The sequence below is a fragment of the Anas acuta genome, chromosome 9, assembly GCF_963932015.1.
Source record: "Anas acuta chromosome 9, bAnaAcu1.1, whole genome shotgun sequence".
Classification (NCBI taxonomy): domain Eukaryota; kingdom Metazoa; phylum Chordata; class Aves; order Anseriformes; family Anatidae; genus Anas; species Anas acuta.
The window spans coordinates 9,331,969-9,343,060 of record NC_088987.1 but is presented as its reverse complement, the minus strand read 5'-3'; the positions used below and the strand labels follow the sequence as shown (position 1 = coordinate 9,343,060).

Below are 11,092 nucleotides of genomic sequence, written 5' to 3'. Positions count from 1 at the left end.
GATAGAACAGCCCTTGATATTCTCCAGGGTGGAGTTCTGGCATAGTGCAGCGTTCTTAGGGGCAGACAAGCGTATACATTTTAAAGGAGCATTAATTGAATTGTTTAAGCATAGGGTCAGCTTGATGGTTTCTGGTGCTTTCCATCAAGCCTTGTGTTTGGTTGGACGACTAGAAACACCTTTGAAAGCAACCTTGACTGCGCAGTCATTGTTATTTGCCTTTTTAGCAATGTAAGCAGTAAGTAGATTTTTTTTTTCTAAGGCTGTAGCACTCATCTGGTCTGACTGCCCATCTAATGTGGATGGATTGATGAGTTTCACGTGGCGTTCCTCATGTCAAGCCTGTAACTGCAGCTAACAATAGTGTGCCTTTTAGAAAAAGTAGGGTTTTTGTTGCTTAGAGACATAAGTGATGGAACTCAAGTACACCTACATCTGCTTGGGGCTGTTCTGAGCAAGTCTCACGGATGCACTAAAACGCCTGGAGCCTGTTTACTCTGCAAGGAGCAGCAGTGCTATCGCTGCTGTAATATTTAAATCTAGACGCAAACCAACAGGATGTTCAGAAACTCTTCCTTCTGGACCTGGACTTCTCAGCACTATCCCTTACTGATAATTCCTTTGGCTCTGTGGTCTTAACCCCCATTCATTAGCAGTGAGTCACACTTCACAAGACTCCTGGGAGCAGTTAAATCAATCTATCGGTTGAGCCTATTCAATCACTTGGCCTGTTTTAAAGGGTTTTGAGCCTGTTTCTAAAGGTTGTAACAATGAGATTTGGTTTGCACCATCCCGTGGGTGTGTGACACCTCTCTTACCTTGTGGTTGCTTGCGGTCCCCTGGGAGCTCACACTTCACAAACTGGCACTTTCGGTAACAAAGGTGGCTACTGAGTATGATGCAGGTTCTGGGGTGAAGCCGCAGCTGTGGTCAGGAGGTGGGAACGAGGACAAGAGAGTGGCCCTGGCCCTGCTAGAGGAACACTGTAATTCTTGTGGAAACACGGGAGAGCCTTACGCTTCTTACGATTTACCTGAGGTCTTCTTGAGTGTGTATTTTTCAATGTAATGTGGGATTCTTAACCCAGCCTAGCAGTGCTGCCCAGATAACTGCTAGGAACACCTACAGGACTCACGAGGAGGTTATTTACAGCCTCATACCTGCCTGCCAGCCTTTGGAGCTTGGTGCTGTTCCCTGCAAGCTCTCTGGCTCTTCCTCCCATGGCAATCCCAGGGGGACTGGCAATCTAGCCTCATGCTCCCTGTGATCCCATGGCATGTTTTTTTGTGTGTGTTCCTTCTCATCCAGGCCAGGACAAGGCTCTTAATGTCTTTCCTGGTGTGGTGAGCGTTCCCCAAGCTCTGCAGGCTCCAGCTTTGCTCTCAGCCACAGCTCCAGGCCCCTGCTGATGGAGACAGTTCCTTGGTGCCCCTTGGGTGCCGGCGGGGTGGCAGTAGTGGAGAAGAGAGCTCCAGCTGGCTGGGGTCATGGTGCTGATGGCTGAAATAGGGTCTGTGGGGAGAAAAGGATGGAAATGAGAGACTTTTGGAGCCGATGTGTGCATGGTCGATGAAGGAAAGATGTGGAAAGGATGCCACAGAGGGCAACGGTGGCGATGAGTGGTGATGCTACCATGTGAGGGAACGGGGCTGGGGGCACTCAAAATGGCCCTGAGCACCGGGGAAGGCTGTGGGGTGGTGATGAGGGGATTGTAGGGGAGCAGTGCCAGGTTCAAGCTGCACAGGGCGATGTGTGAGGTGCTCAAGGGGTCTGTGCAGGGGGGGGGGCAGCGCAGAACCACCCCGTGCCCTGCCCTGAGGGCCACGTAGCGCCACGAGGGGCTGCGGAGCTGCGACAAAGGCCGAGGGGGGGGGTCCCTGAGCCCGGTCCTGTGAAGGGGGTTTGGGGGGGGGATTTGGGGAGGGGTTCCGCCGGTTCCGGTTCCGGCGGGGCCGGGGCGGGCGGGCAGGGGAGGAGCCGGAGGAGCCCCGAGCCTGCGCCGTGCGGGCGGGCGGCGCTGGGACCCGCACAGCCGGGGGAGAGGGCGCCGGGAGAGGGGGCGAGGGGCGAGAGGGGGCTGAGGAGGAGGAGGAGGAAGAGGAGGAGGAGGAAGGAGGAGGAGGAAGCCGGGGGTCGCGGGAGGAAGGCGGAGGAGGAGGAGGAGGAGGAGGAGGAGGAGGAGGAGGAGGAGGAGGAGGAGGAGGAGGGGCAGGGGCGCCATGGCGGCGGCCGAGACGAAGATCATCTACCACCTGGACGAGCAGGAGACGCCGTACCTGGTGAAGCTGCCCATCCCCGCCGAGCGCGTCACGCTGGGCGACTTCAAGGGGCTCCTCAACCGGCCCAACTACAAGTTCTACTTCAAGTCCATGGACGACGACTTCGGGTGAGCCCCCACCCCCCTCTTTGGGGCACCCCCCCCTCGCTTTGGGGCACCTCCCCCGGTTTGGGGCACCCCCTTCGGTTTTGGGGACCCCTCCCCTAAAGGATGGAGGCTGGGGGTGGTGCCCTCCCCTCCCTCCCCAGCACCCCCTTTTGGGGCTGGCCGCCCCCCCCCCCACCATAGGGAGGGGTCCCCACCGTGCCCCCCGCTGCCTGCATGGGGCTCCCCCCGGTTCTGTGTCCCCCCCGGTGTCATCGCCCCCCTATTGTGTTTTAGGGGGCCTTGCATCTCCTCCAGGGCTCAGGGCCACGTTCCCTGCCCGGGAGGGGGGCTGGGGGCAGCTGTGCTCTCCCACCATCCATTTTGGGGAGCGCCATCCATTTTGGCAGCGTCCCCTCTCCCCATCTCCTTGGGAGGAGCGGGGGAAACGGGGCCGGCTTTCTCCTCCCGGCCCCAAGCACGGGGCGAGAAGCCCCCCGCTCGGACCCTGGGGCAGCCCCCCAGCAGCCCCCATCCTCTCCCATCGCTCCTTTTGTGACCATCCTGGGCTCCTTCCATCGCGTGCGGAGGTGAGGCGGGCCCTGCTGTGCCTCGCGCCAGCTTTACGCGGGGCCTCCGTTGGCTCCCACCTTTGTAAAGTCCCCGACCGCTCCGGGGAGCGAGCGTCACGTGAAGCCAGCTCCCGAGACCCTTTGTTTTGCCCGAGGTCTTCCCACAGCTGACTCTCCTCTGGGTTTTTTTTTTTGCACAGCCCCGTCCTGGGAAGGCAGCCTCCCTTGGCTCCCGCAGCGTGACCCTTTCCCATTCCTAGTGGGATTGCAGCGGGTTGCGTGAGCGCCTTCCTTTCCATTTTTTTTTTTCCCCCCCCTCCCCTCTGAAGATTTAGTGTTTACCCTCGGTCTTGCGGATGGAGGCTGGGGCTGCAAAAGGCTTTCAGTTTTATAGCCTTCCTAGTGTCTTCTCGTTGCGCCAAATACCTCCCTAGGCTGCGAGCTTGGCTCGTACCGTAAGTTAAACAGGGCTGGGCCTGTTCGGGGCTTGGATGGAAACCCGTGTGGCTGCCTCAGCAGGGGGTGCTCTCCCCTCTGCAGCCCAGCGATCCCGGTGCCCAGGTTCCCGTTAGCTCGGGAGGTGCCAGCTTTTCAGATGAGGCTTGAAATTTGGAGTCGCTCCTTCGACCGCAGTCTGGGATGCTCAGCCTCCCGAAATTCCTCCTGACCCAGCGGAGGGCTGGAGAGCGCTCAACAGCTTCCCCGTGCTCTCCAGGCCGAGAGGAGCCCTCGGCCCTCGTTTTCCATCCGTTTCCCCCGCGGGATCAGTTGTCGGCGGATGGTTTCCTGTCCCTCAGCTGTTGAGCAGCGTTGGGTGCTACGAAACAGCTGCCTCTCCCCGGCGCGGAGGGGACCGAGTTTCATTGGTGGGAGAAGCAAATTCTCCGTGCGTGCTGTTTGTAAACAAATGCCTTGGGATCCTTTGAAATGTTGTTCTTGAAGGGAATTCAAGCTTGTCTTGAATGAAACATTGCCATGTGGGTGGGAGAGCGTCTGCAGAACTATAAACAAAGTTTGGTAATAAATAGCAGCGTCTCGAGCCGCGAAGAGGGGTCTGGTGGCAGCAAAGTTCTGTCTTGTGCCTTTTCATCCTCTGTTTCTTGAAGGCTCCGTGAGAGGAGGCAGATGGTAGATTAATGAAACTTGAAGATCAAGCGGCGTAGGGAGTTCTTGTGGATCCTAGCAGGGAGAGGGAAGATCGCTCAGGAAGACCCAGCGAGGTTAGATGTGTTGGAAATGCAGGAGGGGAGAGTTGGCTGGGACAAAGCTAACTCCTAGGGGAAGAAATGCCCTCTGGAAGGGAAGCTGTGTGCAGCCCAGCAGCTGCAGAGGTCTTTTTGGGCTGTGTGGAGGCTGTGTGTGAGCTGCCCATCCCTCAGTGAGGTCCTGCGGGGTGAACTGCATGGTTTGGGCAGCACGTGCCGAGGCCTCACGTGGAAAAGGGCCCTCGTGGCGGGGTGCCCAGGATGCCCCATCAAGAAGGAGGTGTTTGGGTCTCTGCTCCTGCCCGGATTGCTGAGGAAAGGATTGGTGCTTGGCTGGAGCTCGCAGGGAAACGGCCAGACCAGTCCAGCTGCCGCATTGTCTCCGAGAAGCCCCGCAGCCCCAGGCAGCACTTGAAATATTTCAGGCTCCCCGGTAATTGGTGTCCAGGAGAAAGCAATCAGTCGGTCTGCGGGGAGACGCGGGGATGGGAGGGCAGGAGGCACCTCAGCTGCTTGCTAAAAGCCTGTAAATTTATGAGCGATTAGTGAAAAGCAGCAAGATTAATGCTGGCTGTGTTCAGCCAGGGAAGGGCGGTGTGTGTTTGGGCATTTATCCCTCTGGCCCCCTCTCCTCGAGGTGCCCTCTGTGTCAGGCAGCTGATCAGCGAGGGGGCAAGATCCTACAAAAACATTGTAGATCCTTTGGCTTGCGCATTTCTGTAGTGCTCGGAGCTTTTGTGGGGTCCCTGTGGCACGAGGCGAAGTTCTCCCTGCGACCCAGCGTTGCTTCTCACTTCTGCTGCCCAGGTCGATTTGGTTTCTCCCTCTTCCTCCTCTTTCCAGGCTGTGCATCTCCAGCCAGGCGTTCCCTTCAGCTCACCCCATCCCCAGGGCAGTATCACAGCCGCGGTCTCGGTGTGTGGGATTTTTCATTCTTTTGTTTATCTTGTTAATATTTGTTTGCTCTGAGAATCAGGGCGGTGATGGAGCAGCTTCAGTGTTTACATCTCCTTGGAAATGTGAACTGAGGCTCCCCAGGGTGGCTGTGGGGCTGTCAGGCTACGCCAGGAGCTAATCCTGGTCAAAGTGCTTGGCCCCAAATCACGGGGACACCAGAATGGTGCCACAGCTAGGCAAGAAGGAGGATAAATGAGAAGAATTAACCTACCTGGTGGTGGGGAGAGGAGATGAGAGCAGCAGGAGAGCCGCAGCGTTTCTCTGCCTCAGCAAACAGTCGGAGGATCCAGCCTGTGCCCGGCTGTGTGGAGCGGGGACTTCAGGTCCTCTTGGACCTGAAGCAGCTTTCTGTGGATGTTGCTTCACTGGGAAGCGTGGAGATGTCCTTCGGCTGCTAACGTTGGAGAGAGAAGGTTTTTGTATGCAGCTGGAATCCTTTTAGCCAACGTTTTCCAGGTAAAATCTGTGCGGTGCTCTGACTACTTGCGAGATCCGTGTTCCCCACCAAGCCACCCGCGGGCTTTTCGGGGAGCTTTGGGCAAGCTTTTTAATTCTTGCCTGTTTTTGTTCCTAATCTGTGCAATGGAAATTTTAACAGAGCTCCTGTGCCTCATCCTGTGCGCTTGTGAGCTTTGTGAGCAGGTGACGGTGTGGGTCTGAGTGCCGCAGCTCCATAGCAGCGCTCTGATCTCCAAGGTGTTAGATCTCCTGGGGACTTGTGCAGTCAGGAAGGGAACAGCCACGCTGACGGGTCGTGGTAGTGTGTGGTTTGTTGGGAATTGGGCTTCAGAGATCTGTAAGCGTCCCTCCAGCCCCTGTCCCCCACAAGAAAGGTCACTTTCTCTGCGCAGCACATCTTTCCCCGGGGCAGATCTTTGTGTGCGTGCTTCCCCCAGCTAACTGCTGGCTTCTCATCTGCCCGTGTGGCTGGTGCAGCTCTGAGGACGTCCATCACTTGACCTGTGGTTTCTTTTAGCTCCATTTTTTACTTGCAATTGATGCTACTCGTTGCTGTTGATCAAGGTGTTCCCACAGGGGCTTGCTGACGTTTAAGTAAAACTTTTCAAAGCAGTTTCAGTTAAATGAGTGCAATTTGTAAGTCCCTAGCACCTGGCGTGAAGTTCTTGCTCCCTGTCTTGCCACAAACCTTGGAGTGCCTGTAAGCCTGAATTTCTTCAGCGTGTGGACAAAGCGCTTGGGTGAAGCATCTCTTGTGATCGTTTCGCTCATCTCCACTTCCCTCAGACCTCTTCCAGGCAGGAGGGAGCAGCAAGGGACGTTTCTCCTGCAAGGGGACCTCCCTCCCTCACCTCACCTCCTCGTCCTGCATTTGGAAGGACACTGGAGTCTTGGGCTGCAGTGGTGGGATGCTGACTACAATCACAACTTCAGAGCTGTGGTGAGCGCTCCCTAGGTCTCAGCTGTCAAGCGAAAATTGGTATCGAACTAATCATTAGCCCGGTGTCTCATCCAGACCTGCTTAATTATCACCTGCTCTCCAAAGGCGGGTGCGAGGTGGTGATTAGGGCGATGCTCTGGAGGCAGAACAAAGCGGGCCCTGCTGCAGTTCCCAGGGCAGGGGTCAGATGCCGTTGGTATTTGGCGACCTCATCTCCTGCACATGTGCGCTGGGAAGCGCGGTGACGCTCGCTGAAAGGCCGAGTGATTTATTTTTATTGCAGGATCTTTTTGAAATCGATGCCAGCAGTGACTGTCCTTCTGGCTTAAAGCGTTTTGGAGCTGGGGAGGGGATCCTAAGCCTAATAAGCGGTGTCAGTCCTGCAGCAGTGGTGAGCTGCTGGCCTGGTGCCCCTGCCTTCCCTGCCAGCTTTTTGTAGCAGGAGCTGAGGGGGGATTTATTTTGCCTTTTTTGTTTTCTTCTTTTAATTTTGAACTGGAAACTTTGCTGTCTGCAGAAGACCTTTGCTTGTGCCATGCTCCCAGCGGAGAGCGCTTCCATGTCATCATGGATGTCACGCAGGGAGAGGTTGGCAAGAAGTCTGTGCTGAGGCTGTGAGCTGAAGCTCCTCCAAAACCGTGCGAGTCCTCTGTATGCCCACTCCCTTTTCCTGCCTCTGTCTGACAGCACCAGCCCCGCTGCGAGGTGGCCGTCACTTCTCTTCAGCTCTGGGCCAGAAGGCCAGCAGATAGCTCATCCCTGGGGTGCAGGGAGGCCTGCTAGGTCTCGAGGGGTTCCCCAAATTGATGCTGGAGAGGCGAGAAGAGCTGAGGGAGGTGGAGATCCATGCTCCTGAACCCGTGGTGGCCGTGCATGCTGCTCCTTCTCCGTTTCTGGAAAAGAGAAACAGGTCCAGCTTTCAGCTCTGTGCCCGAAGTGGCTTGCCTTGCGAAATGAGGTGGGCTCTACCATGTACGTTTCCCTCCTCAGATGGAAATGTCACCTGGCAAACTGACCAGAAGCTTGGTCCCACTCAGCCACACGCGAGACCGCAGCACCACGTCCTTCCTTTGCCCTGCCCCAGAGGATAAATGCCCCAGAGCGGGGACGTGCCCGGGACACTGCCCGTGCCTGGGGTGTCCCGCTGGTGCCGGAGCTGCTCCTGGTCATAGCTGCTGCTGGAGAGTGTCCCCAGGCGTGGTGGCGGTGGCCTGCGGCGGTGCCAGGGCTGGGGTGCACGTGGGGAAGGTTTGGTGGTGGCGTTTGCTCCTTCCCCAGGCTGTGCCGGGAGCCCTGCTGTTCGGAGCCGGCCGTCACGGCCCCGTAGGTGCCCGGCTTTGTCTGCTGTGGTCGGCACCGTGCTCGCCAAGGCCACGCTGGCTGGTGGCAGTGTTGGGTGATGGCAGTCTGATGGCAGTCAGAGCCTGGTTTCTTTGCCCAGGGGTGGCGTTCTGAAAGCCAAGTTAGCCAAATTGGGCCGCGGACCAACTGCCCTGGGGCCTTGTCTGTACTATGCAAACAATGAAGCTCTACAACAGCTATTGAACTTGTTTGCAGCTAGAGCTGGTCAGAATTTTCTCCCGAAATATGGTGTCGTGTCGAAGCCAGCATTTTTCTTGGAGAGGTATTGTTTTCAATTATGTTTTTGATGGGAACGTTTCTTAATTTTATCCACTCTTGTTGTCTCTGGAGAAGCAAAAAGGTCAAGAAACCTTTGCCCATCTGTGAGAGCGAAGCTGTTTTGGTGTAGTTCTGTGTGTTGAAACCATTTGAAGGGCTCTGTTTTGAATTCCTGCACAGAACAGAAACCTACCTTGATGTCGTAAGCGTTGTCGTGAAGTGAGGCTGTGTGCCCTGGATGTCTGCCCCACAGCTGGGCACACAGAGTTCGGTCTCTGACATCAGGTCAAGCACCATTAAAAATGGCTCAGAAACCACCTTGGGGGCTTGGCTTGTGTGTTGGTCGCTGTCACAGGAGCTGTTGATGATGGAGGAGGCCACTGCCCAGTCTTCCAGTTCCCACCCAAGTGCAGATTTAAGGATTTCTTCTAGAATCTGCCCGCACAGCGGGTGCTGGAGCTTCCCGGTGGCAGCACCAGAACTCACCTCGCTTCACTGGTGGCTGTGGGTGAGAGCAGGACCAGCACCTGGGGACAAAGTGGCCAGTGTTGGACTCTGAAGGAAGGTGGTGGTGTACAGGGATGGAGGCTGAGCGCTCTGAGTCCTTTCTATGTCCAGATCTTACCACCACGGTGAGCTTGGGGACGCTCGGGGCAGAAGGGCACTGTGAGAATAAGCAGAGAAAACGGGTGTTCCCCATTAGCTGCATGATGTGTTTGGCTTCAGTCCTTTCGGTGGGCATCCAGCCCTCCGTCCTGACCTGGAGGCTGTGTCTGGGGAGGTGTAGGGAGCATAGTTAAAATTCCTCGAGTCCTTTTTGAGCCTCCTTGTGCTGGAAGGAGTGGGAAGCCTCTCCCGTGTCCGCACGGCGGTTGCTGAGCTGCTCTGAGCCGAGGGTCTCTGCTGTGCTGAACTGCTGCTCCTCCACCCTTGACTGCATCCAAATAGATAGAACAATGTTGTGGTTTGGGATATTTGATCCGTGTAAAAGCCCGAGAAGGAAAGCTGGGCCTGCAGAACGCAGCACAGGCCGTGCCTGCAGGAAATTGCCTTCATGTTGTCACACCAGCTTCGCATCGCGGTGCGCATCCGACGAGGCAGCGGCCGTGGCTGTGTGTTTTTGGTGTTTCCCATTGATTTCCTCCTCCGTCCATCCCCTGTTTGTTATTTGGAGCCTGCCCTTCTGACCTGCGCTGGCTGGCTGGAGGTTTTGCACAAGGGGGATGTGGCACCACGTGGCTGTGTTGCTGCAGGGCCCCTGGGCCAGCTCGGTGAGTGAGGGAAAGCTTCGTCCTGCTGCTGGCCGCCTCGGGGAATTTTTGAACCAAATCCTTTCGTGAAAGCTTTTGGGGAGTCACTGAAGTGAGGTACAAATACAGCAATTAATCTAATCGTTGTAATTTTGTATGTTTTTTTATATAATTCCATAGTGGCCTAGGAGAACATGGAGTTTTTGGCTCGTGAGTCTCCACAGAGCTGCTTTGGAAAGCTTGCCGAGCTGCAGCGTTTGTGTCTCCCTGAGTCCCTGCTCTGAGGCTCTCGGTTTCACTTGTTTCCATCGCTGCTGTTTTTGTTGTAGCAATAACATCGAGCCCGTGCAGGAACGGGCTGAAATTCTCTGGAGGCTTTGGCAGGCAGAGATGCCTGATGCTGCCCTTCCTGTGCCGTGTAATCCCACGCCGCAGCAGAGGGCTGGGGCTGCCGTCATTGTTGTGGCAGTTATTTATCGAAGGAGACGTGCCAGAGGTGCTGTTTTTCCAGAATAACTATTGAAGGCAGCAGAAGCAGCATTTGGGTACCCTCCTCTGCTCTGTCTATGGAAGAAGAGATCCTGGGAGTGGCGACTGCAGGGGGAATCTGGTCCTGGCAGAGGACAGGAGCTGTTAGGGGCAGGGCTTCCTCACATGCCGTGGAGCAGGGATCTGTTTCTGGGAGAGCTGGCACTGGCCGCAGCATGGGCAGGCTCTCCTGCTGCTTTTTGAACTGCCCCTAGTGTTTTGAGGGGAATTCACGTGCTGCGTGGCCCCTCTGATGGCTGGCAGCTGCTTCTGGGGTACGGTGAGGCTCTGCCGGAGGGGTCTGTGTTTTGGGAGCTGTGGCTCTGCGTGGATTATCTCAGTGGGGACGCTGGTGCTGGCACATCAGCCTGCCCACAGGACTTGGTCCTTGTCCCTGGGCATCGCTCTGACCTGCTGGACTTTCACGGTCCTTTCGTGCCTCCCTGCCCATGAGCAAATCGGTCGTCCCCTGTGTCCCGAACCCCCGGGTCGGGCTTGGATCTGCACTGAGCAGTGTCAGAAGCGTGACCAGAAGCGTAGCTTGGCTGCCTGACGGGATCAGCCGGGCACAAGGCTGCTGCTGTGTTTGGCCCCAGGGCTCAGCAGCTTCTCAAATTGAAGCTTTTTTTTTTTTTTTTCTTCACCCCCCTCCAGAAGCTGTGATGGGTATGCAAACTCCGTCCTGCAGTTTGCATACGGCTAACGAGCTGTCCCGGTTCCTTCAGCCCTGCCTAGCTCAACCAGTATTTTAGTAGTTTAGTGCCATTCACCCAGACTTGCCCGTGGGCCCAGCTGGGGCCCTGCTGTGCTGGAAACCTGTGCCGGGGCTTGGTGCAGGAAGTCTTGCCACTGCATTGTGCTCCCTCGTTGGAATGTTTTCTCAATGACTCCAAGAAGGGTGGATTTCCATGGCCCTAGCTGCACATCAGTCCCCTGTGGCAGGCCTTCTGTTGTCTTCGGGAGCTGGTAAATGCACCTTTAGGTCCTGAAGGGGCTCATGTGAGATGATTTCCCTTCCAGACGGAGCTGTGGAATGATGTCAAACTCTTTAGGTTACATAAATCCAGTTATTCCCAGCCTGGGCATCCTGGTAGGAGTTTCAGGAGGTGGCTTCGCCAGCCTCGAAGGACCTGGGAGCCCTCAGCCTTGACTTCGGGACCCTCTGCAAGCCAACATTTTGAGACATGTGGTGACTTCTG

At 56.3% G+C, this 11,092-nt stretch overlaps 1 protein-coding gene and 1 long non-coding RNA gene across 7 annotated transcripts in view; one reads left to right on the top strand and one right to left on the bottom strand.

Annotated features, from left to right (window-relative positions):
* Positions 1 to 1,241: 1,241 nt before the first annotated feature.
* On the bottom strand, positions 1,242 to 1,891 carry LOC137860968 (uncharacterized). The gene is made up of 2 exons (XR_011099291.1): positions 1,633 to 1,891; positions 1,242 to 1,512 (listed from the first exon to the last, which is right to left on the bottom strand). It is a non-coding gene; the product is annotated as an uncharacterized lncRNA (long non-coding RNA).
* A 107-nt stretch (positions 1,892 to 1,998) lies between these two features.
* The window catches only part of DVL3 (dishevelled segment polarity protein 3), a 29,609-nt gene continuing 20,515 nt past the window's right edge, over positions 1,999 to 11,092 (top strand). For 2 of the 6 annotated variants that reach the window (XM_068692949.1, XM_068692946.1), the window contains exon 1: positions 1,999 to 2,386. In XM_068692949.1, coding sequence (XP_068549050.1) covers positions 2,220 to 2,386 — 167 coding nt within the window. In that variant the 5' untranslated portion in view covers positions 1,999 to 2,219. The remainder of the gene's footprint in view (positions 2,387 to 11,092) is intronic. The other 4 variants (XM_068692950.1, XM_068692947.1, XM_068692951.1 and 1 more) reach the window with 2 other exon arrangements.